This window comes from Pristis pectinata, chromosome 8, assembly GCF_009764475.1.
Source record: "Pristis pectinata isolate sPriPec2 chromosome 8, sPriPec2.1.pri, whole genome shotgun sequence".
NCBI lineage: Eukaryota > Metazoa > Chordata > Chondrichthyes > Rhinopristiformes > Pristidae > Pristis > Pristis pectinata.
The window spans coordinates 73,720,059-73,746,732 of NC_067412.1; the positions used below are offsets into that span (position 1 = coordinate 73,720,059).

At 39.4% G+C, this 26,674-nt stretch overlaps 2 protein-coding genes across 5 annotated transcripts in view; both read left to right on the forward strand.

Annotated features, from left to right (window-relative positions):
• The first annotated feature begins 4,203 nt into the window (after positions 1–4,203).
• On the forward strand, positions 4,204–8,343 carry rhogd (ras homolog gene family, member Gd). Of its 3 annotated transcripts, none has more exons than XM_052021577.1 (2): positions 4,204–4,317; positions 5,629–8,343. In XM_052021577.1, the coding sequence occupies exon 2, from the start codon at positions 5,655–5,657 to the stop codon at positions 6,228–6,230; it is 576 nt and encodes a 191-aa protein (XP_051877537.1). In that variant the 5' UTR covers positions 4,204–4,317; positions 5,629–5,654; the 3' UTR covers positions 6,231–8,343. The 3 variants fall into 3 exon arrangements, with proteins under 3 accessions (XP_051877537.1, XP_051877538.1, XP_051877536.1); XM_052021578.1 differs by having other exon boundaries at positions 4,307–4,445; XM_052021576.1 differs by having other exon boundaries at positions 4,317–4,462.
• Positions 8,344–15,227: 6,884 nt separating this feature from the next.
• The window catches only part of taf1 (TAF1 RNA polymerase II, TATA box binding protein (TBP)-associated factor), an 89,542-nt gene continuing 78,095 nt past the window's right edge, over positions 15,228–26,674 (forward strand). Inside the window, exons 1-4 of one of the 2 annotated variants that reach the window (XM_052021779.1) lie at positions 15,228–15,328; positions 21,691–21,822; positions 22,754–22,862; positions 24,389–24,505. In XM_052021779.1, the coding sequence (XP_051877739.1) occupies positions 21,709–21,822; positions 22,754–22,862; positions 24,389–24,505 (340 nt within the window). In that variant the 5' untranslated portion in view covers positions 15,228–15,328; positions 21,691–21,708. Of the gene's footprint in view, positions 15,333–21,690; positions 21,823–22,753; positions 22,863–24,388; positions 24,506–26,674 lie in introns of both variants that reach the window. The other variant, XM_052021780.1, reaches the window with a different exon arrangement.

Below are 26,674 nucleotides of genomic sequence, written 5' to 3' on the forward strand. Positions count from 1 at the left end.
AAACCTCCTTCCTTACCCTAACATCTTGTATCCTAACATCCTGGTTTCCATCCCCCTGCCAGATTAGTTTAAACCCTCCCCAACAGCTAAGTTAAACATTCCCGCCAGGATATTGGACCCTTTGGAGTTTAGGTGTAACCCATTCTTAGTGAATAGGTCATGCCTCCCCCAAAAAAGGTCCCAATGATCCAGAAACCTGAAGCCCTGCCCCCTGCACCAGTCACTCAGCCACGCATTCATCTGCCAGATCTTTCTATTCTTTCTATCGTTGGCACGTGGCACAGGTAGTAATCCTGAGATTACCACCCTTGAGGTACTACTTCGCAACTTTCTCCCTAACTCCTTGTATTCCTCCTTCAGGACCTCTTCTCTTTTTCTACCTACGTCACTGGTACCTACATGTACCAAGACTTCTGGCTGATCACCCTCTCCCCTCAGAATATTCTGGACCCGGTCCGTGACATCCCGTACCCTGGCACCAGGGAGGCAACACACCATCCGAGATTCATTGTCGGTTCCGCAGAATCTGTTATCCATACCCCTCACTATAGAATCCCCAATAACCACTGCATTTCTCTTTCCCCGCTGGACCACAGTACCAGGCACGGTGCCAAGGTCCCAGTTGCCGTGGTCTTCCTCTGTCAGGTCATCCTCTCCAACGGAATCTAAAATGAGATACATATTTTCAAGTGGGACCGCCACAGAGGTACTCTCTACAAACTCTTTATAACTCCTGTCTATTTCCTGCTCGCTCTCCCTAATCAGCCGAAGGTCATCGAGCTGCTGCTCCAGACTCTCAACACGTTCCTTGTGGAGCCGCATCTTGGTGCACTTTGTGCAGATGTAGTTAACGGGGAGGCTGGTAGTCTCCCAGGGTCCCCACATCTGACACTCCAAACATAAGACCAACCCCAGATGCATACTGCTACATACTGCTGAGATAAATAAATAAACTAATAACTTACTCCCTCTCTATAAATCTCGCATCTTACCCGGTCTCGCCAAAGCCCAAACCACTCTGCTCCCTCTCACTCCGCTGCCCACTCCGATGCTGCCCGCTGAATATGGCAGTCTTCTTTTTAAATCGTCCGCGCGCTTCCGAGTGACGTCACGTGCCTGCGCAGTCACTTGCCACTATCCCGAGCGCTGGAAAGAAAAAAAACCTCACTCCTCGTTAACTTCCGGCACTCTCTGCTGTCACGCCGCTACAATAGTTATTGACCATTCTTGGACCCAAGCCCATTATTTTCAAAATGAAGTCCTCCTGAATGCAATGGTTGGCTGTACATTTATCCCAATATTATCAATGACATTGTGTATGGAGCATCCAAATAAAATGTTACCATGGGTGCATTCTCAAAATTGCCGTACAAAGATGCTGGCAAAAATATTTTCATACAGACAAGAGAAGATGACTTTCCTGTAACAGTGGTGGAGATAGTGATACTGATGCAGGAGGACCTAGTTTTGAAGCATGTATATAGTTATACTTTGAGTGTCTGGACTCATCCAGGCTAATGATTGAATGAGAACATAAAGCTTTGCCACCACAGATGCTATGAATTGTCAATAATTCCAGGCCACATGAAATGTGGTCATAGTTATATTGAGTTATGAGGAATAATAATAGAGGAACTTCACTCAGAACATCTGGGTATTGTTAACATGAAGGCAAAAGCTCATAGCTTTTTCTGCTGATCTGGCATAGAGAATGATCTGGAAGAGCTAGCAAGTATGTGTACAGATTATCAAGATTGCAGGCCCAGGACTGAGCACCATTCCAGTGTGGAAATGTGCCAAAGGACTATTTCAATGAGTTCACATAGCCTACTGTTACAGGGATATGGATAAGTTCTTTGTGTTAGTGGACCATAATTCAAAGTGGATTGAGGTAAAGTATGTAGGGTCATGCAATATCAGGGAACATAGCATGGGAGCAATTAGATCCATTTAGGCAACGCATGGTCATCCTGAAGAGATTATATCACATAATAATTCACAACTTCTGTTGTTTCAGTTTGACTAATAGGAAGAAACACCTCTTCACATATTTTTACCATCCAGTCTCACATGAAGAAGCTGGGACATCAGGAGACATGCTGAAAAAAAGCACTGAAAAAAGCAAGTCTTGGGAAGTAAATCAGATATCAAAATTAAGCATTGATCAGCAAGGTTTCTTCTGAACTAAAGATTAACACCACGCTTCACTGCAAGGTACATTCTGCACAGAAAACTTGGGATGAGTCCGAGTCTGGTTCAGGCAAAGGCTAGGAAGGTCAAGGAAAGGCCAATGAAACAGTAAACATCATGACACAAGCTATAAAATGTAGAGGTTCAGATTACATGATAAGATTTGTGTGCTGAGACCTCCAGGCAAGGGTTTGGAGAGATTGCGCAGATATGCATTTCTAAGAGTTGACTTGTAGGGGTTTGTAGGAGAGATTCAGAAAGGTTCATGAAAATGACTGTACTGATTGCAAGATACCCATGGGAATAAGCTGAAGACTGTAAACTTGAGTATATTCTAGAAGTAAATCCAACATTGGTAGAAGAGTCGACACAGGATATAATTGAAGAGACCAGAATTTCCATGAGCTATAAAGTGAATGCTATGCCAATAAGATATATATCCAAAAGCAACATATGCAATCCATATGCAATGCAACATATGGTTGAAAAGGTTGAAGAGAGTTTGAAGATCTGCAAATTAGCTAAATCTGTAAATGTTGTGACATTATCACATTTTGTTTACTTTAAAAGGTGCAAGAAGTGTAGTGTGTATAAATGTGTGATGTAATTTGTGACATTTTGATCACATGCATCATTATGTGCATGTGCACAGTCCGAGAAGAATCTTAACTAAGCTTGACCTTTCAGAGCCTACTGTGTTTCCTGCCTTTCATACTGCACATGTTGCAAATTACTACACTAAAAATTCACATGAGTTAATATCAAAGAGAGAGGAAATGTGTTTGTGGGAAGTTGGAAACAGTAGAGCAATTTTGTGAATTTGGTCGTGGGCCTAGATGTGGAAGGGTTACTGTTCAGGTAATCTAGACAAAATATTACTTGTTTTGTCCTTTTTGAGGATTAAGAATGTACTAATTGTGATAGATAAATTAAAGTGATTAAAATAAATAAAGTGGATTATTTTAATGCTCTCAAGGACTAAGTCCTGAATTCCCAGAAAGAAATCCTTCCATGACTTTATCCTTATCTCCATCGCTCACCTCCAGCACCACCACGTTTGAGATATCTACAGCCCTCCAAATGCAGCTTTCTTGCATTCCTGATTATCTTTTTTATTCCAAAAACTTTATTCATCATAAAAAACAAACTATATACAACAATAAAACAGTGCAAACCTTTACATTCGTGTACAGATCAATCATTAGTGTTACCTTTTTATATATTAAAAAAAACATGCTGTGCCTTCACCTGCTGAAGTCAAAAGCTCTGGAATATCCCCCCTAAGGCTTGTCTCACACCTCTTTGACATATGACTTCACCCTTCAGTTTCAATTTTTTTTTCTCCTCTTCTGTCTCTGTCAATTTTAAAGTTAATTATTATCTTGACAACATTGGTCTGCACTCTCTCACAAACTTTCTCCCTATTCGTCCTGCCTCTTCCCTGATCTGCAACTTAATATTTCTCACAAAGTTTGGTAAAAAATGCAGATGATGGAAATCGGAAAGAAAAACAGAACATGCTGGAAAAAGAGAAACAGTTAACATTTCAAGTCCCAGAGCCTTTGTCAGAACTGAAACATTAATTGTTTCTCTTTCAACAGATGTCCTTGATTGAAACACCGCCTCTTTTTCTCTCTGCGTGGTTTCTATTGAGTGCTTCTTGCATTATTGTTTTGTTTCAAAGTGCATCTGGAACTTTCTACACAGATTGTTGTTGCCCAGGCAATCTTTAAAAGAGTGACATTACTAAAACAACAACTACTGTCCATAACTTTAGATGCGTCGCATGTGTTACAACTTCTGTCATTTATCCTGGGATGTTAAATGTGCAACTAAGTACAATAGGTTATTGTTCCCTCTTCATTTCCCTATCCTCCCTCAAGGTCCTTAAATCACCTTTGGCGATGCACTCACTCGCTTTGCAGTTCATCCTTCAAACCAACCGCGCCCCTGTGCTCTCCCTCCGCCTCATAATATCACTTTGACAGTGCGCCTGCGCCGCCAACTCGCCGGCCCGCTCACCGCACCTGCTTTATTGCGCAAGCGCACCAGTGACCAGCCCACACTACATTCCCCGGCAGGCAGTGTGTGGAGGTCCCGGATGAGGCCTGTCCCGGGCAGCTTGAGGTAAGTGCCGTTGGGGTCGGGGCTTTCGGAGGCCTCGGAGCGGGCTGGTCCGGTCAGCCGCCCGTCGGGCTTCCGCTCCTCGACGAAGGCCGACTCCCGATGCCTGCGTTGGGTATGATGCTCAGCCGGTACGGAGCGAGTGAAGGTGCGTCGGTTCCGGGAAGCGAGAAGTCGAAAGTAAAGTTGGGAGTGAAGCAAGGATGGTCGGAAGTGGGAGGAGGAGAGTGGGACCGGGGCGTTGGGGGGCGCGCAGTAACCGCGGCCGACTGCAGGGTGGGAGGCGAGTGGCCAACTTGAAGGTGGGAGGTTGTGTCAGGTTTGGAGGAAGATAATTATTGGGTGTGGCAAAGTTGCGGGGGAGGGGTTTACAAAATTAGGGGCAGTGGGGGATAGATGTGATCTAAGGTAAGAGAAGGCGATGGTGTAAGAGAAAGGAAAGAAAAACAAATTGGGTCGGTGGATAATATTAGTGGGTGGAGGATAATTGGGCGGGCATAGAGCATAAGTAGTGTGTGGGTTGGGGAGAGAAGATCGGCAGAAAGGGGAAGGAGGGAGAGTACCCTTACTGATTTCTGATCTTTGTGTGGTTCTTTTGCTGCAGCTGTTTCTTGTGAAAATTTTTTCCATGAAATATAGAATGGAGCTGTATTAAAATTTGATGGTGTTGTATTTTGTTCAATTATTCAGCTTGCCTGCTTACAAGATGGATTTAAAAAAAATCACTGGGAAGTAATTGATAATGTTTCCCAATACAAGTTGTTACCCATCTGCAAATATTTGGTGCAATATAATTACAAGAACATTGCTTGTGTTGAGTGCTAGAGTAAACTGGGACTTGAGTACAAGAAAATATGCTTGAATTCAGTTGATGATATTTCATTTATCTAACACAAGTAGCAGCAACCCATCAGGATTGCTCCAGAGAAACTTAGCAATTTCAGTTTACTGACATTTGGCCCAGTGAGGTAGCCATTTTGCAAACAGCAAAATCTCATAGAATATGAATTGCCACTTGAAGTGATAATTAAATGAGAAATGGTTTAGAATTGACCTGCTGTTCAAATAAAAATGTGAAATTGACCTATCTCAAACACTTGAATAAACAGAGAATCTCTGGTGCAGCAAAATTTGCTTTCAACTCTGATAGCCACATGTTTGATTTGTTAAACACCATATCAATTGTCTGCAACTTTGACTCCTAATTGCTTTGCAGCTTGATTGGATGGGAGCCAGAAAGCAGTGGTTATAAGTTGAAGCTGGGTGCTGCATACTGTGAAATTGTTTTAACATCTGTTAAATTTTTGTTAACAGAGTGTGACCTTCATACTGTATGAATAATGCAGACTATAAAATGCGTGGTTGTTGGAGATGGCGCAGTTGGGAAGACCTGCCTTCTCATTAGTTACACAACAAATGCTTTTCCTGCAGAATATGTTCCCACTGTATTTGACAACTATAGTGCACAGATGACTGTTGATGGACGAACTGTAAGCCTGAACCTTTGGGATACAGCAGGGCAAGAAGAGTATGACCGTCTTCGCACTCTATCGTACCCACAGAGTAATGTCTTCATCATCTGTTTCTCTGTTGCTAGCCCTTCTTCCTTTGCCAATGTTCGCCATAAATGGCAACCAGAAGTTTTGCACCACTGTCCAAATGTCCCCATTCTTTTGGTTGGTACGAAGAAGGATTTAAGGAATGATTCTGAAACCATAAAAAAGCTCAAGGAGCAAAGCCTTTCCCCGACGACAATGCACCAGGGAGTGACCTTGGCTAAACAGATTAGAGCGGTCAAATACCTGGAATGTTCAGCACTCAATCAGGAGGGCATCAGAGAGGTGTTCGTGGAGGCCGTGAGAGCAGTCCTTTATCCCCACAGAAAAAAGAAAAGCAAAAATTGTGTACTTTTGTAGCCTGAACACATGAACATCTTGGTTGCACATAGATTGGAAGCCATGGATCAGCTGCGCTTCGGATTGCATTGTGGTGTAACGCAAGGATCTTGCACAAAACAAGTTTGTATGACTGAAACTGGAAATTGTTGAAATGCTGCTTTTTTGGCTGGGTGTTATTTTTACAGAAATGCAGGCCCTTAATGAGATTTATTCTGATATAATGGCACTGGACTTTCTAGCTTGCAATTAAATGCTTGATTGTTCCTGAGCTGAGCTAAACCGATTGCCTTTTAACAGCCACTTTAAAGATCTTTTTAAGCATCTTAATCCTGATAAATTAATAGCTTTACTCACAACTGGCTTTTTTTGGAGATGTAACTGTTTGTTAACAGCAAACATGTTCTAGTCACTTTTTAAACAAATGGCCATGGCTTTTTCTCCATTGCTCAGGTTTCAAATTGCTAATACTGGCTTTCACAACTGTTTAACTTTTTGGTTAATAAGCAGTACATCTTTCACACATTGGCACTAATCTAAAATGTATAAATTATCATGAGCGTAGATTTCAATGCAAAATCCTGGACTAGTACCTACAACAATTTATTGCTATATTAATGAAACACAGTCCTTGCTGAATGCATTGGCACTGTAAAAAGACTTGGTGAAACACCTGCTGCACAGTAGGCAAAAAGCAACAACGTTTAAATGTCAAATTTAAAATGGGTGGTGGAGATCACTGAAATTATGAAATCATGGTATTTAAATTCCATAAAACTAGCCTCATGTTCCAACTGCATTTTGGTACAAAAATATTTGTGGTAAAGTTCACTGGGTGTTGTAGTTTTTATATCAAGAATTTTCAGTTAGTGACCAGTTTTCCTTAACATATACAGCTCCAATCACCAAAAAAAATTAAATTTGAACAATTCATTGTTTTTACACTGCACAACTGCAAGGTCTGATGTGGTACGAATTCTAGAATCAACTTGCTGCAGTGTGAATTTGTAGGTATTTAAGCCCATTGCAGATGGTACTGACATAGGATGAAAGGGAAATGAGAAATTACTGACATTTGCTAATGTGTAGAAGATGGCTAATATGAATTGTCTTGGATCAAGGTCTGAATAGTTTGTATTGCATCACCTCCATGTATAGTGGTACATTTGGTGCACAGTTCTTGTTCTTTGAGATAAACTCAGATGTGACTAAATACTGACAGCAACTCGTAATTCTATTTTGTTTACAACATCCAATCCCAATCAATACAGTCCACCTCATTTCCCAAGAAATAAATCATCACATTAAATAACATTTCAATCTGGTAGTTGTGAAACAGTGACACTTAATTCAATCAATAGAAACAGAATTTTGGTTCAAGGAACATTTCTTGTGTTGAAGGATTCTTTGGTCTGTGGGATAAACAAAGGCTACCCTGTTGGCATCATTTCGCAGAAAGAGTTGACCAGAAGTGAGCCAATCTGATGGATCAGTGTAGTTAACTTAGCTGTCTGACTTTATTTTTTTTTGGGGGGGGGGGGTGGGGGATTTGTGGTGTGAGACATGCACAATAAAGGCAAGAACATGCTGGAAAGGAAAAATGGCTTTCATATCGAGTTTGCCAAATAAAGACTGAGAAGGCTGTTTGTTCCAAAGACATTTAAAACTCTAACCTTTCATTAGATATATCATTGAAATTGCTTTACACATTTAAAATAAAAACTTGTCCCATATCCTACTGTAGAGGAAATGTATTTTTTAGTACAGTATTGAAAGAGCCTGTATTAGATTCTCATTTCAAAATGGCTCAGTCCTGTGTTTTACACTGCTGTGTATTTGGGATCCAATAACTGACCTTTGCCATTGTTATTGATACAGTGATAGCTGTGAAGCAGACGCAAAGAAAAATGTTGCCAGTCAGAGAGAGTAGGATTGAGAAATATAAAAATCCTTTTTTGGTTTTGTCATTATCATGCTTTTCACTATGCTGTAACCATGGTGGGTAATGCTATTACTATGCACTAGAAACCGGAGTTGTGTTTTTAGAATTTAAAAAAAAGGTAAATTAGGACTGCATTGTTTTGAAATGATTTATAAAAATTGTACTGCTGAAATAAAATTTAATTTTCATTCATTGAGTTGTCTAACTTTCTGAACTGTGGATAACTGCATATTAAGCTTTTCAAAAAAAAAACCTAAAACATTTTAGCTTTAAGTGTTTGCATATTGTAACAGTTTACCACTTGTGATTCAGTTTTTTCATCAGCCCATAGTGATTGACCTAATTTTAAAAATTATTAACAACAAAATGCAATTGCTGTGCTTTTGTTCCTGAATTTGTAATTTTGTTTTTTTTTTCAGTTTTACACAAAACCTCAACTTTGTGGTCACATTTGGATCAACTGTTTCGGTCTTAGTCAGATATTTAACTGCACTGCAGGTTTACTGATGTATTCTAATCTCACCAGTTCCATATCTGATAACTGGGTGCTTAACAATCTTGTCAGTGGCATTACTCTCCTGTCACTTTTTACTCAATCTTTATTGTGAATTTTTAGTTTGCCCAACTTTTTCTGTAGCTGAAAAGTTTTTTTTAAAAAAAACACTTATGAAGACAAACCCAATTATAATGGATGTTCGGATAGATTCATTACCATCTGAAGTTGTTGCTAAGTACTTGTTCCTTATAACTAAAGCCACTAACCACATAACAAAATACTACATGTATGCTATATAAATTTATAGGCTTTTTTCAGATTTTATTTTTGTAGTTTGCCCTCTTTATTAATTGCCACTATAAAAATTTAAGATTGCAATCCAAAATTATCTAACAGTATTGTGCAAGTGTATGGTTTAAGGTTCATTATCACTTCTGTGCAATCTTAGATATGAGCAATCAATGCAGTACTTGGCACTGATGATTGCATCTCTAAGCATAATCATACAAAGTTTCCTGAACTGCATCACATTAAATGTGTAAGGCTGTTGCATTCTAAATGGATTTTTCTTAAGAATTCAAGTTTTTTAAATTTAGGATTACAATTAACCATGAAATTAATTATTTGAAATATCAATTTCTAAAGAAATTTAATAGATTTTAAATTGTTAAAAGAAATAGTGCTGCAACCCTTGACCAGAAGCAAGTGAAAGACATGCCATGAAAACTATTGCTTGGTACATCATTGGGAAGTTCAATTAAAGAAATGTGCAGCTTCCAATAGACAGCTGTTAATGGAATAAGTGTTCAAATTTTGATCACAATTTTTTTTACATTAATGCATGGGATGGCCCAGCTTAGAACATAGAACAGTAAAGCACAGAATAGGCCCTTTTAGCCTGCAATGTTGTGCTGACATAGCTAATCCCTCCTACCTACAGAATGCCCATATCCCTCCACTTTCCTCTTATGTGCCCATCCAAGCCTCTCTTAAAAGCCTCCAATGAATTTGCCTCCACCACCCTATCAGGCAACACATTCCAGGCATCCACCACTCCAAGTAAAAAGAAAAGCCCCTTGTGTCTCTTCTGAACTTACCCCCTCTCACCTTAAGTGCATGCCCTCTGGTATTGGATCGCTTAATAATGGGGAAAAAAGATATCGCTTGTCCATCCTATTTATGTCCCTCATGATTTTGTATACTTCCAACAGATCACCCCTCAGCTTCTGCCACTCCACAGAGAAAAGAGCCCAAGTTTGTCCAGCCTCTCCTGATAGCACATGCCCTCTAATCCAGGCAGCATCCTAGTAAACCTCCTCTGCACCCTCTCTAAAGCCTTGACATCCTTCCTATTAGTGAGGTGACCAGAACTGCATGCAATACGCTAAATGCGGCCTAACCAGAGTTCTATAGAGATGCATCATAACTTCTTGACTCCTATACTCAATACCTTGATTAACCACCCTATCTACCTGTGCAGTCACTTTCAATGAGCCATGGACTTGCATGTACAAAGAAAGATCACACACAGGTAAGTGGAGTTTTATTCTTGACAGTTTAACAATGGGAATACCACCCACTAAACAAAGCCAATTCGTTTTTGAGGCAACTGCACTCAGATTTTTCTCTTGTAGCTAAAAGGTACATTTTATTCTAGTATAGAAACACAGTTCAAGTACAATTTGAAGCTAGTAGTGGGAAAGATATCACATTCTGTTACTCGTTTGGATTGATGTCATATCAGCAAGTGCATCTGCATGCTAGACCACAATAGTATTGTACTGAATGGTTTTCAATATTGTATCGCTAAAAAGGGAAACTTTTACCTGTTTGGGCCTTAAGGCTAGAAACTAAAATGCAGGCTGAAAGCTTCTGTTCAATTATTGTAATTGTACATTAGTCACATGATGGGAAAAATGTGCCCAAATAATACTTTAAACACCCCTAATGCAGAAGCTAATTTTTAGGTGCTTTGATGAGGTCCTGCAGAAGAGGTTAGGGTGAAAACTTAAAGCAAATGGGATTGGGGTAATATACTGGCTTGAAATAAGAATTAGTTGGCAGACAGGAAATAGAGGAGGACTGAAGGGGTCTGCTTCCAGATGGCAGGCAGTAATCAGTGCAGTGCAAAAGGATCAGTGCCTGGGCTCTAGATATTCACAATATATATTAATGATTTAGATGAGGGAATTAAATGTAATGTTTCAAGTTAGCAGATGAAGTGAAGCTGGGGTGGGGTAGACTGAGTGGAGGGTACAAAGAAGCTCCAGTGTGATTTAGACAAGTTGGATAAATGGGCAAATGCATGTTAGATGCAATTCAATGTGGATATTTTTAAGGTTTATCCACTTGGGTTCTAAATAGCGAAAAACATAAGAATGGTGATAGATTGGGAAAAGGGAGGGTGCAAGAACAGTTAGGCAAATGCTATGTTGGTTTTTGTTTAAAGAGCAAGAATGTCTTGCTGTATCTTGGTGAGACCCCCACCTGGAGTTTTGCGCAGTGTTGCCTCCTTGCCATCGGAGGGAATGCAACAAAAGTTTATTAAGACTGATCCCTGGGATAGTAGGACTGACATCTGAAGAGAAATTGGTCAGGTTTGGTCCATATTCGCTGCAGTACAGAAGAATAAGGGGGGAGGAGGGAAATTTCACAGAAACTGAAAATTATAATAGGAGTAGACAGATGAGGTACAGGAAGGATGTTCCCACTGGCTGAGGTGTCCAGAACCAGGAGACATAGCCTCAGGATAGAGGGTAGATCATTTAGAACTAAGAACAAGAAAAAGAACCTGTAGAATTCTCTACCACAGGAGGTATGGAGGCCAAGTTATTAAGTGTATATATTCAAGAAGGTGACTGATGTTTTTTTTTAATGCCAAAGGGATATGGTGAGAAGGTGGGAATAGAGTACTGAAGTCAATGAATTGTTTCTGATCTGAAATGTTAACTCTGTTTCTATATGCACAGATGCTTCCTGACTTGCTCATGTGTTCAGCATTTCCAGCATCTGCAGTTTTTGCTTATTATTTTCATGTACTGAAGTGGATGATCAGCCATGATCATAAATGGTGGAGTAACCCCAAAGGCCTACTACTCCCATTTTCTTTGTTTATGTAATTGTACAATGGTCACTTAGAAGCCAGAAGGAAGCATTGTGCCTATGCAATACGATAAGCTCTAGATATTAATTATTTTTTGAATTGATGACTACATTGCAAATCAGCCTATAACTGAAATATTATCTGGGCTCTTTGGCTCTTCAACCTAAGGATAATTTTTCAGTTCTATTAAGTGAATGCCTCTGGGTTACCACTACAGGAGTGATTAATAAAACAGTAGTATATGTGGAAGCATAAATGATAAGAAGGTGCCATTATCCATTTTTTGACATAATGTAATTCAATTGCCTTTCTTCATTCACTTCACATACTTGTATATGTTATTTTTCCATTTATATTTTTTAAAATTTATTCACTCGTAGGAAGTGGACATTTCTGACAAGGTCAGTATTTATGGTCTATTTCTTCTAAAATTGAGGCCATTAGAATCAATCACATTCACGATGCAATCTATGTCATCAACAAACTATATATATATATATATATATATATATATATATAGCTCTCCATCCTGTGATTTGATTTGGATTTCATCAACCTGAAATATTAATGGTTGAAGCTGCAATGTAAATCCCTGTGGAAAGAAGCTACGAATAATAATCTGCCTGTTGGAATATTTGATCCCTGTAATTTAGCTAATCTGTTTACCAAATCAATGTGGTCTCAATTCTGAAATACAAATAGAAAATGCTGGAATTACTCAGCAGATCAGATAGCATCCATGGAGAGAAAAGTGGAGTTACTATCTTAGTTCAGTGACCTTTCATCAAAACAAAGAAAATTTAGAAAACAAGCTTTTTTCAAAAGTTGCAGATAAGAATTAAGGTGGAGAGAATGAAGGAAGTGTCTGTGAGCAGGTGGAAACAAAACAAAAAGAACTGAAATGCATGAGGTGAGAGAGGGTGGTGAAGGCTCATTACTTCCAGATTATCTGAAGGAGATGTGAAAACATGGAGATGAATGAAAACAGGAGAGAGATAAAATTGCTGGAGCTCTGAGATACAGAACAATAGATTTGCCACAGAATGCTGGATCTCACAATTTCAGCATTTTTCCCCATCCATCTATTTACATTTCTTCCACAGAAATTACCTACAAGTAAAAAGCCTTCACCATCCTCTCTCAGCCAGCAGCACCACTATTTGCATCATTTAGTTTCTCTTGATCTCTACCTGATTGCAATCATTCCCTTTGTTCTATCCACCCCCTCCTTTCCCTGCAAATTAAAACATGCCCGTTTTCTAACATTTCCTAGTTTTGACTGAATATCATCAACCTGAAATATTAATTGTTTCCCTCTCCCTGGATTCCACCTGATCTGCTGAGTATTTCCAGCATTTTTTGTATTACATATCACCACATATGCTTAATTGTAGACCTGAAACTTGCAAATTCTTCTTTGGACCAAACAAAAGAAAGGACAAAGTTGTCTTTATTCTTTGAGGTTGTTAAATATATTGAGCCTCTTGCATGTTCTCCCACAGAAATACAGTTAAGAAACACATACCTGGAGGAAGAAATTTAATCACGGGAAAGAATGAGGAAAAAAATGTGTTGCAAATGCACTACAAAGATTTTAATAAAATAAAAACAACTAATGCTAGAATTTACCTTGACATTGTTTGAGAGCTTTGAATCTTCATTTATGGGTGTTAATATTCAAAATGCCTACTTGCTTTGGAACTATGATTTCACTTTTACTAATTTTTTTTGTACATTGCAGAGATTATCTTTATTAAGAAGCTAGTATTAGTAAAATCTGGTTTCTCTTTCTTTAGGGAGAGAAATCTGCTGCTTTTACCCAAGGTGGCATGTATGTGACTCTGGGCCTATGGGAAAGTGGCTGACCCGAGCTAAGGCACATACTCAAGGTCAATTAGAGAAATAGCAAAGCTGGCCTTATCAATATTGCATATTTCCCAGTATAAATATTTTTTTAAAATTTTGGGTATTTATTCATGGGGATAACTTTTATGCAGCCAGTTCACCAGATAATTCTCAAAAGTTGAACTCACATTCTTACGCAGCTGGAAGTTGTCTTCTATTTGAGGCTTCATTTGTAGCATAAATACATTGAAGATTCCATAAACACCAAGCTGCCAAAACTCTTAAAAGTGTTTACCATGCCCTATTTCAGAATTTCCAATGATTTTATCAAAGCAACAAACTTATTTTAAAACATCAAATGTAGATTTTCCAGTTTGATTCCCAACCTCTATCAATTCATAAATATTATTCTTACAAAGAGGGATGCTCTTCTACCCTTTGAGTCCATTATCAACTGCAATTTATTTTCTCTCACATGCCCATCAACTCCACTTTGGTTCTTTTGTCACTTACCTAATAATTAACTGAGCATGCCTTTGGGATGTGGGAGGAAAGGAGTACCTGGTAGAAACCTACCCAGTCACAGGGAGAACGTGCAACCTCTCCAATTATCACTAAGGACCCTCACCATCCAGGACACGCCCTCTTCTCATTACTACCATCGGAGGAGGTACAGGAACTTGAAGACCCAAACACAATGATTCAGGAACAGGTTCTTCCCCTCTGCCATTTCTTAACAATCCATAAACACTGCTTCATTATTTTTTGCACTATTTATTTATTTTTGTAATTTATAGAATTTATGTCTTTGCACTGTATTGCTGCCACAAAACAGTAAATTTCACAGCAGGCACGGTAGTGCAGTGGTTAGCGTGATGCTATTACAGTGCCAGGTTCAATTCCAGCCGCTGTCTGTAAGGAGTTTGTACATTCTCCCCGTGTCTGCATGGGTTTCCTCCGGGTGCTCTGGTTTCCTCCCACATTCCAAAGATGTACAGGTTAGGAAGTTGTGGGCATTCTTGTGGGCTGCCCCCAGCACATTCTAAGCAAAAGATGCATTTCACTGTGTGTTTCGATGTACATGTGACTAATAAAGATATCTTATTTGTCAGCGATAATAATTCTGATTCTGACCTCCCCACAGGCAGCTTCAGAAGTCAGGACCGAACCTGGGTTACTGGAACAATGAGATAACAGCACTAACTGCTGTGCTGCCCAGTTTGAGCACACTTGTTCCCGGCTGTTTCAGCCGCAATGATGCACCTTGTTCCTGATTTCCATCTGTACCTAATGGCATTTGTGGCGCTATTGAAAAACGTAACGATCCGAAATGTTGATGGTTTCTCTTTCCACAGATGCTGTCCGACCTGCTGAATGTCTCCACCTTTTGTTTTCTGTCAGATTCCCAGCATCGGCAGTTTATTTTTTTCTTCTTTTGTCCACCTCGTCCGTCTGGGGATGGTGCTGTTACCTTCCGGATCTTTGGGTGTTGGTGTGCTCGTGTCCCGGTGGTCCTCCCGGTCAGTGGGTGGCGGAGCGGGTCCGATACTGGCGCTGAGGTGCAGGTTGCGGTGTGATCGCCCTGCGCTGCAGGCCTGTGTCCGATGGATGGCGCTGTTTGCGGCCGGGGATCTCGGATGACACGCTGGTCCTCCGGGGCTGGCGGTGGTGCTCCAGCTGGAGGGTGCTCCGGCTCTTTGGACGTGTCGGGGAAGGAGTAGCGGGAGTGAGGGGTAGGTGAGCCGACGTCGTATTTTGGTCGGGGCGAGAGTGGAGTAAAATGTTTGGATTTGTTCTTGTTGCTGCTGTTTGTTCGAGAGACGCTGCGGGGACGGGATGAGGCCCGCGTTTGAGGTTCACTGGCGAACAGTGGAGGGGGAAAGGAGGCCAGTGACTGGAGGGAGCAGGCAATGGGCCGGTGGCAGGAACTTAATCAGCAGCTGATATTCTGATGTAAGCTGCAAAGAACAGGGGGTCCAAGCGAGGAAAGTTAATGACCCGACGGAAGCCCCAAACCAGGGAGTGAACTGTGGGGGTAAAATGGGGCACATAATTAAAAAGTGGACAGTCCTTTGAAACTGTGAGCTTTGGAAATTTTAATTCGGAGAGCCCAAGATTGCAAATAAAGTGTCTCAGCCTGAAACGGTAGCCAAGATAGGGGTGTTGAAGGAACCCGGTATGGTAGGGAGTATGGGTCTGGTCTTTCCAGTCTTAAGTTGGATGAAATTTGGACACCTCTAGGCCTGGATGTTGTAGAAGAAATCTGACAATGTAGGCAAGAAAAATGAGAATAAAGCAGGGAAAGTGTGTGAACTGATGTTTTGTGGATGATCTGGCTGAATGGTAGCATGTAGGTTTATCTTACAAACAAGGACCAAGGATAGATCTTTTAAGGACATTGCAGATAATAGTGCAGTATTGACAAGAGAAGCCGTTGCAAGAGATTTCTTGGCTGCATCTGAGTAGGTATAACAGTTCCATTCAGCTGGACAATGGAGAACTATTGGAGAAGGATGATGTCAACTTTGCCAAAGGTTGCAAATGAACTAAAATGAGATAGGGTGGAATATCGTGGTTGAGTTCAGAGATTCAGATTAGTTTAATGTCATATGCACCAGGGTGTAATGAAATTCCTTGCCGCGTGAAGTTCAGAGTAAACAGTATATGTGGTAAATAATAAATGCAACAATAAATACAGCGATGAGCACAAAACAACAGAGAATGCTATTTGTGACCTTTTAAGTGTTGTAGATGAAACAGAAATGTGTTTGAAGATACGTAAGCATGGAGTTGTGGGTAAGATGCGCATGAATTTTGGAGATGACAATTTCTAGAACTTTAAAGGGAAATTTAGAAATGGGATAGAAATTTACAAGTACCTGGAATATTTGTTTCTTAAGAAAGGAGTAATATCAAATTTTAAAGTGTGGGGAGCAATTTGAGAAGCAGTTAGCTTGAATAAGAAGGCAAATTGGATGGTTGGGAGTTTAGTGGGAATAAAACTGATAGAGAAAGAAATTAGCCTTGTGGACAAAATAGGTTAGAGGTGGCATGAAGGGAGATTAATGGGAAACGAGCAAAAATTTCAAGTAAGGTCAAACAAGGCAAAGAAATAATCATTAAATAATAGAATTACTAAATAGTGCAGAAGAGCAGGGAGACCTTGGAATGGATAGCCATAGATTTCTGAATACAGCAGGACAGGTGGATAAGATGGACAAAAGGCACATGGGATACCTTCCATTATTGGCCAAGGCACACAATATAACTGTAGAAAGGTTATGGTACAATTAATTGTATACCATAATATGTGATTAGGCCACAGCTTATTTACTATGTACCGTTCTGGACACCACTCTACATGAAGGATGTGGTAGGATGAGGAAGGGTGCAGAAAAGGTGTGCAAAGGTATTGGCAGGACAGAGAACTTTAGTTATGAGGAGAGATTGACTGGGCTCAAGTTGTTTGGAATGGAGGATGTTGATGGGAGATTTAGATAAGGCATATTTCTTCCAGCAGAGGTCAATAATCAGGGGAGATAGATTTGACTTAGTTGGCTGAAGGATAAGAGGGAGTTGAATATTTTTCACCTAAGAGTGGTGTGCGTGTGGAACTCTCTGCCTGAAAGGTGATGGAGGCAGAAACCCTCATCAAATTTGAGGTTCCTGGGCTGAGCACAATGTGCTGTAACCTACAAGGTTATGAATCAAGAGCTGAGAGAGGCTAATTGGTGCTTTTTATTGGCCAGTGAGGACATTGTGATTCCCTCATTCTGTGCTGCAAATTTAAATGATTCAGAACCAGTGCAGAGGATAGGGATTAATACACAAGAGACTGATGAACCAAATCTCAGTCATAGTGACAAAAGCCTACAATCTCTATACACATGTGGTAAAGGAAGAAGTGCACGAGGAGACATATGGCAGTAAAGAAAGAAATTGGATTTGTATTCCAGTTTTGGCAGGAGATAGCAGAATCCAGCAGTGATTGGTGTGGTCTAAACTGTGATAAATGGGTAAAACAGTTTTTTGTATAATTTAAATTTGGAACTAAAGAAGACACCCAAGTTGAAGGAATGTTTGTGTCAGCAATATACTTGGAAAATGGTAAACCCTTTTATCATTTCCTGTAAGAGATATTCCACAAGATTTCTCTCCCAGCTGTTGCAGCAATATGTTTCACTTTTATCTTAGACAACTAAAATGTTGCTTTTTTTCCTCTCATTGTTCAGTATTTCAACCACCCCATGCTCATAACAAACTCTCCTAGCCATGGTCAGGAAGAATATCGAGTGCCAAAGTATGTTGAGTGGAATGGTATCTTCAAGACTGAATAGCAAGCTGATGTATGTGTGGCTGGGGGAGGAGTGGTTGGAAGACCATATCTTTGATCTTGAATTAATTATTGCTGTGTGGATATGTATGGTACTGATGTTTGGAGACAAGCCAATCATCCATGGCTTTAGGGTTGCCTGGATAAAAGGGCAGTTCCTAGAATGAAAGGAAGACTGACTTTAATTTGCTGTTCAATGGAGGAAGGAATCAAATGGGAAACTGGGCAAAATGTGAGCTAGCTGAACATTCAAAACAATTTCCTGGCCCATCCCTCCATATTTTCAACATTTTTAGCAAATCACCTTTAATCTTTTCTGATTAACAAAACCTGCTCCACATTTTGCTTTTATGTTTCTCTTCCTGATACCATCCAGCATCTTAGTAAATTTGCACTCTATCTTCTTTGTTGTCCCAGCATGCTGAAAGTACTAAGCAAGTCAGGGACCATCTATGGAGAGTGAAATAATAGTAATGTTTCAGGTTGATGACCTTGCATGAAAACTGCCCCACTGTTTCCTCCATTTTTAACCAACTTATTTCTTCCTGAAGATTCATACCCCATTTATACGGAGCCTCAATATGTCCATTAGAAAAGTCTCAAAGTGCTTCACAAATAATGACTGTTGAGGTTGATAGAAATATGAGCTGTTGGAGACCTGACACTTGAAGTAATGAATCAGTGTCATAAAGACAATGTCACCAGTTTTCGAGTCTCAATTAAATATATTGGAAAGAGGATGCTAAGTTACAGGTGGGAGTATTCAATTTTGTGAAGTGGAGTCATGCAGGGCCAGATGTTGGTGAGGACCACTCATTGGGACCTTAAAGTTGAATATTAGAGTGTAAATGGCACTGGAGTGGGAGATGGCTTGTGGTTTGCTAAGAAAGGTTGAAAACAACAGTAGAGATTAATTGTTTGGTTCAAGAAAAAAACAATGGCTTTCAGTGTTTTATGGTACAAAAGCAGCTGACATGGGAATGATTGATAGTAGTAAGATGGGTAATATAACAAAATGTATTTGGTACTGCTTAAGCAAGATAAAAAGGGAGACATGCATAGGTGTGGACTACTTGAGAAAAAAGATTAATAGTAATTATACACACCAATAATGCGTACAGTGTATCAATTTGCAGCAACGAGAACAGACAAGCGGAAAGGGAAATATGAGTTATTATTCAATAAATATCCGTGAAACCCAGGAAATACTTGAACTAAAGCAGTAGAACCCAAATCTTAGATTATAATCGATAATTAAAACATAATAAAGGTGCAGAAATATAGCCAATCCAGATTAGCAACTAAGAAATGTTTTGCACAGCTATTGGTTCACCAAATCTACCCTTTCAGACTTTTCATTAGGTTCCTTACTGTGATTCTAGAACTAATTATTTGAGTTTTTATCCGTTCCATTTGTATAAAAAATCTTTCTTGTTCTACCATTTTCACCAGGGTCACATTGTACAATTAAAAAGAAGTTCCCAGTATTTTGTGTTTTGTTTCCTTTGTTTTCTCTGTCTAGTACTCAAACCTTTCCTAAATGGAATAACTTAATTAAATCCAAATTGTCTGATCTACAAACAATCTTAAAAGATTGCTATCATTTTCTCTAATCCTCTGGATCCTAGGTAAGCTTTCCTTATAACTCAGAAATGATGCTGTTTGTTTTACTCTGGGGAGTTTCACAAATTTTTATACTGTTGGATGCTGAAACTGAACTTAGTGCTTCGAATGCCAAACTCAAAAAAGACGTGACACAGATTCTGCAGATGCTGGAATCTGGAGCCACACACACACACACACACACACACACACACACACACACACAAAAAATGCTGGAGGAACTCAGCAGGTCAGGCAGCATCTATTGGAGGGAAATAAACTGTTGACGTTTTGGGTCAAGACCCTTCATCAGGACTCAATTTTGTGTGTGACATTAATGGTCTCTCCTTTGACATGTAACTTGTGCTCCAGCCATGCATCTCAATAGATTTTTTGCTTTCTTGATTAATTCACTGTTGCAGCCAAAAGTATTAAGAATCTAACCATTAAAAGCAGTGTTTATCCTCTTTAAGTTATCATTCAAAATCTACATGCTGGATTCTTGTTTCCCCCATCTGATCATAAACTTACACCTGTGATTTTTTTTTCTGCTGTCAGCCCTTTTAAACTATGGCACATTGGTGAATATTATGAATTACTGCATCCATTTTGCAGTTGTGTGCAAGCGAAACTTTGAATTTGTCAGAAGATTGAAGGTGATTCTAGAATAGAAGTGAATGTGCTTCTACCAACTGGATAGAGCCTGGTAAATAAGATCCATCCAGTGTAACAACTAACAGTTTCCTGAACGACATTGCAAATTTCCTTAAAATGATTTTTATGCAATCCTAGACAAAAGAGGAGCAAGAGAATATGTAACGGGGATTTAACCAGTGCTTTAAAAAAAAACAGCTACCACTCAGCTTTGAGATGAATGCAATGACAATATAGAGAGTTTTTAGAATCTTTGTTCTTAAATTCATTCTGCATTTTACCTATACAAAGGATATGTTTGGATTTCTGATTTTATGGCTAGAGAGTTGGATGTTCTATTGACAAGGGAAAATCATGTATGTTGGGAGACTGTGAAGTGGGAATGTAGTATTAATATTTTAATTCAGGTCTAGGTTTCTTGTTGAAAAAGATTACCTCCTATCCTAATATTAACTGCTCCATGGATTGGGATGTATGCATCCAAATGTTGTTAATTTCTCCCCCCTAGTTTTGAACCAGGCGGAAATTTGAGTTTTGGTTCAATTTCTTCTTGTTCACCTAGACCATCTATCTGAAGTTGGTGGAAATAAATTTTCAACTCACTTTAGAAGTCTGCCAGTTGTTCAGGGACAGGTGAAGATTACTTCCGATTTCTCTGGAAGAATTTGGTTATAATGGCACCTGTGATACATCTCAGGTGAAGAAGACAAAAGGGACTTATAGGTACAGGTAGTTCTGCTATAACGCAATAGTTGCATTCTGAAGAAACCTCGTGTTATAGAAAACCAAGTTATAAAAAACAATTGTATCAATGGGAAGGGAGGGGGGGTTTAAGGGCTAGAGATTTTCAGACTATAACAAAGATAATTTTCCCGCAGGATTTTCAAAAATAAAGGTGTTTTTAATGCCTATAAATTTATTTTGTTACTGCAAGCTAAAAATACTAAAGGCTGTATAATACATTGTTTAAAAGAGTGTTGTTGTCCAAGTATCATTAGAGGTGATTGCTTGTCTATTTCCAATGGCCTACAGTGAAACTAGCAGCTTGTGTTTTAAGAGATAATGTTGTTTGATTACTGTGTGGAGGTTACATGTAAACAGTTTTTTTTTCCAAGAATGCTACTTCTTTCCCAAGGTGGCTTTTTTTTGCTTGTCAATTTCCAAGTTACTCTTAAGTGATTTTCTAGTTCCCAATCGAAATTGCATTATAGCCAATTCGACCCTAATCCATCAATCATGTTATAGCCAATTCATGTTATAGCAGAACTACCTGTACATCATGAGTTTTCAGTCTGGTCACTATTCCACCTACATTGTCTTTTCTCCACTGTGCACTTCTGATCGAGCAACTTAAGATCAATATTCATTGTGTTCAAGGTAGGAAAGGCACTATATTAGAGTGAGTAGTTGCATTAATGTTAATAATTCAAGATGAGCGTGAGTTGTGCTGCTGAAGAAATGGTGCGCTCAGGGAAACTTATTTTTGCTCTTATTCCCTGAGAGTAGATTGGTAGGACTTCGAAAATGTCGGATTCAGACAGTGATGAGGACCACGAGCACCCATTTTCTCTCACTGGGTTTCTGTTTGGAAATATCAATGAAGATGGACAATTGGAGGATGACAGTGTTCTTGACAAGGTACGCACTTCATCTGGAATAATCTCTGTATCATAGCAATATAGAATGTATATAATCCATAATTGCACACATGCTTAACATTAAGTTTACTGACAGACAGAAATTGTTACTATTAAATCCAATCTGTTCTTAGTGTAATTAATATTGTGGAATTAAATAATACATGAATTATTATGAGTAAATAACTTAGTAATAATTCCCAAATTTGATTCACCTTTCACTCCTTGAGATCAGTCTGTTCCACATTTTTTCCATTCCAGTATTAGCAGCTACTTTTCAGCCAGTAGGCATTGCTTTTGAGAACTCCCTTACTTAAGTACCTTGTTTTTATTTCGAAAAACATTTCAGTTTGACTACACCTCTATCCTGGCCAAACTTCTTTCCTTACTACTCATTTTCTGCTTTCTGATCTCTAAATCCTTGCTCCATCTGAAAAAGATTTTGTAGAAACATGTGTTACAAAGGAATTTTCAATGTAATTACATTATTTCTTGGTATTTATAAATATGTTTTACTGTATTTATCTTTCATGATAATAACTGTTATTGGATAGAGTAATTTTTGGCTATGGAACACTGCTTTTGAGGTGGAAAAGTCAACAGAAATCACCCAGAGTTAAGACACATTCTCGATTAATTTGATTTCTCAAACATTTTTTTGCTGGATTGATTAGGGTCATTACTGCAACAGGCCTTCCATTTGCAACTGAAGGAGTGAACATATAATTGAAGTGGAGAGAACAGGATTAAGATCTTCAAAAGTTCATTTGCTTTTGGAGTTTAATCATTCCCTTCATCGTGTAATTATTTTCTGCTCCTGCATGTCTTGTGGATCCAAAGGAACATTTTCATTTTGTTGATGTAGCTGTATGGATGGCTAGCTGTGACTTATTCATTTAAGAAGGGCTAATTTGTACACTGTCTGCTCTCAGGAGTCAAAAAAGCATCTCGATGGCTTGGGAACATTGGGCCTCGGGACCTTCATTAAGGAAATCACAGCCAATGAAGAGGAGTCTGATGAAGGGAGCACCAATTCAGAGGGTGTGTAATGTATTTTTGTTAAAGAATGCACTTGTTGAACTTCCTAAACTATCTTGAAGGAATTTCAGAACCCTACTGCTCATATTCTTTTTGACTCATATTGGACTGACGGTCACATTCTTCAAATTCCTGTTGGGTTTTGCTCCATTTTACTGTTGACAATTTTTCTTGCTTTACTTTCTAATATGTATTTTTTGCTCTTCCAACTCCTGTGACCTCCTTTTCTCTACACCACTGACATAAATAATTTTGAAGGAGATTACCAGATACCGTGAGGTTGTTGAGGATGTTTCATCTGGTTTAGGAATGCAGGGAGGTTCTAGAGCTATCGGGCATCGTTTCAAGATAGAGACAGCAAAGAGGAGGAATTTCTTCGGAAGATTGTGAAATGGAGTTGAGGTGACAGGACAGGTCATCTGTGCTCTTACTGAATGACAGGGTAGACTCGAGGGCTGTATTGTAATTTTTTATTAATGCAGATTTTCTAATTTTGTCCATGTTTACAGCCTTTACACCTCCAATGCTTTCCTTGCTTGTCTTGCATTACTCTTAATTCCACAAACTCTAACTTGTCCAAAGCTCTGTCCCTCATGTCCTGTCCTGCAGCAGCTTGCTTATTAGAATGATTTATGCTACCCTACTTTATAAGATTTTCATCTTGCATTTTTAATGATCATAGCCTTGTCCCTGTTTACCTTGGTACAACCCTTTTGAGTCTGAGTTTTTGTGCACTTTTCCATTTCTTTTAAATCCACTGATAATGGCTGTGCCTTTAGTCATAGGTCTTATTCCCATAGAATTCACTCTCAAAGCCACCACCTCTCCACCTCTTTTAACATCCTTTAAGCCACCACCTCTCCATCTCTTTTAACATCCTTTCAAGTATTTGCACTTTTACGCTAAATCCAATGATGGGAATGTACGTTCAGCAATCAAGAATGGCCATGGAATGATGTTTCTAGCAAACAAGGGTGCTACGTAAATGCCACCCAGCATTCCAATAAAGTGTGTAAATGGTGGTCATTTACTAGGATGCACAGCTATTACCAATTCAAATGGAAAAGCTTCCAGTTCTGCTTTACACTAATGCAAAGTGACTGTCCATTTTCATCACTGAACATTAGTTAGATTCTACTTTAATTCAATCCACTTGCTGCTGAAGCTCTCTTGCTTCCAGACTCAATCATTCTAATGCTATCCTCACTGAACTCACCGTTCCTCTTATTCTGGCCTGTTGCATGTCTTGCACCATCTCCAGCTGTAGTGTCATTGCCATTGTGACTTCAGCCATCTCTTCCTATTTCCGTGTCCTTTAAGACTGTAAGATCCACTTCTTTTGATCATCCCTCCTAATCTCCTCATGTTGGCCTGGTGTCCATGATTTGTTTGTGCTTCTGTGAAAAGCCGTGGCCCTGTATAAATGCAAATGTTATTGATCCACAAACAAGGCCAGAGCTGTTGCATGTTATTCTTACTCTGGGCTAGCACTTATTTGAAGAAATTAATAATTATCTTGTTCTATTTAGGCTGGATTCAAAGTAAAGATGATGCCATTGATTACTCAGATATTAATGAGGTAGCAGAGGATGAGACCCGCAGATACCGTCAAGTGATGGGGAATCTTCAACCTCTAAGGAAACTGGGTAAACTGGACAATTCTATACATATATTAACAGATTAATACAAGGATGAATGATTAACGCTGACCTTTAACTTGCAAAAATAATGCTGATAATACTGAAAAATTAATACAGGACTGCTACTATTTCAGTCTTGTGTGATACAATAGATACATATTGAACACAGAATGGAAGATGTGTGTTAATGTCATCAGTTACAGGAAACGATACTGGTGAGATTGATGTTAGGAAAAACATCTAATTGGTTTTATTTTGAATATAGGCATCTGTGACGACAAATACTTAAACATTTTGCATTTTTTCAGCTTTTTTTATTTGTATTTTGGGATCTGAGGTGTCACTGGCAAGGCTAGGATTTATTGCCCATCTCTAATTGCCCTTGAGAAGATGGTAGTGAACTGACTTCTTGAACCATTGAAATCTTTCTGTTGAAGATACTCCAGCAGTGAGTTTGAGAAGGGAATTGGAGGATTTAAACCTAGCAATGATGAAGGACTGGTAGTATGTTTCCAAATCAGTTGTATGATTTGGAGATGAACTTACTGCCCTTGTCCTCCTTGGTGGTGGAGGTGGTGGATTTAGGAGGTGCTGTTTGTATAGTCTACATGAGTAACTGTTCCGAATTTTGAAGAAGGTACATACACAGCTATGGTACGATAGCAGTGAAAGGAATGGCTATTTAGCCTGGTGGGTAGGATGCCAATCCAGAAGGTACTTTGTCTTGAATAGTGTGACAAGTAATAGTGTGATGAGTAAGTGTCACTTGATAGCATGATCAATGACAGTTTTCATGTTTTTGTAGATGATTGAGAGTAGAGTGATTGGGCAGTAACTAATTGCATTGGATTTGTATTGCTATTCATGAACAGATACACCTGGGCAATTTTCCACATTGTAGTGAGCTTCTTGAGAGTTGTTGGCACTGTACTCATCCAAACAAATGAGAGTATTCCATCAGGTTCCTGACTTATCCTCGTAAATATTAGAAAGGCTTTTGGGTGTCAGTTTCAGCTTCACCAGGGCTTCTAAATGCCACACCTGAACAAATGCTGCCTTGATGTCAAGGGCTGTCACCCTTGCCTCATCTGAGGTATTCAGCCCCTTGGTCCATGTTTGGATTAAGGTTGGAATGGAATGTTCTTGGGAAAATCCAAAGTGGGCATTGATGAGTAGGTTATTGATGAGTAAGTGCCATCTGATAGCACTGTCGATGACAATTTTCATCAATTTTATAATTGAGAGTAGAGTGATTTGGCAGTATTAGCTGGACTTGTGTTGCTATTTATGATCAGGATGCACCTGGGCAATTTTCTGCATTGTAGTGAGCTTCTTAAAAGTTGTTGGCACTGTACTGTTCCAGACAATCAGAATCAGGTTTACCTTCACTGACGTATCTTGTGAAATCTGTTGTTTTGCAGCAGTAGTACAGTGCAAGACATAAAGATGTAAAAATTACAATAAGTTACAAAAATAAATAAATAGTGCAAAAGAGGAATAACGAGGTAGTGTTCATGGACCGTTCAGAAATCTCATGGTGGAGGGGAAGAAGCTGTTCCTGAAACATTGAGTGTGGGTCTTCAGGCTCCTGTACCACCTCCCTGTTGGTAGTAACGTGAAGAGGACATGCCCAGGGTGGTGAGAGTCCTTGATGATGGATGCCACCTTCTTGAGACACTACCTCTTGAAGATGTCCTCGATGGTGGGGAGGGTTGTGCCTGTGATGGAACTGGCTGAGTCTACAACCCTCTGCAGCCTCTTTCGATCCTGCACATTGGAGCACAAGTGGAGAATATTCAATCATGCTCTTGATTTATCTTTGTTGGATAGATACCAATATTGTACTGGAATAGCTTGGTTAGAGTCACAGCTTGTTCTAGAATATGAGTCTTCTGGGATGTTGTCTGATCCCAATGCCTTTGTTGAATGCAGTGTTGTCAAAGCAATGTCACAGAATGGATATTGATATTCCCAATCAAATTGCATCTTCACCTGTTCTTTTCTTCCAAGCATTGTTCAATATTTGAGGAGCTGAGGGACAGTGGTAGATGGTAATCAGGAGAAGTTTCCTTGCCCATCTTTGACCTGGCATCATGGAACTTCATTAGGTCTGGAGTCAATAATGAGGACTCAAAGGGTAAATCCTCCCATCTGTATACCACTGTGCCCCCCCTC

Bases quoted from the DNA above. Each gene is read 5' to 3' on its own strand.
- rhogd (XM_052021577.1), top strand. From the start codon at position 5,655: ATGCAGACTATAAAATGCGTGGTTGTTGGAGATGGCGCAGTTGGGAAG.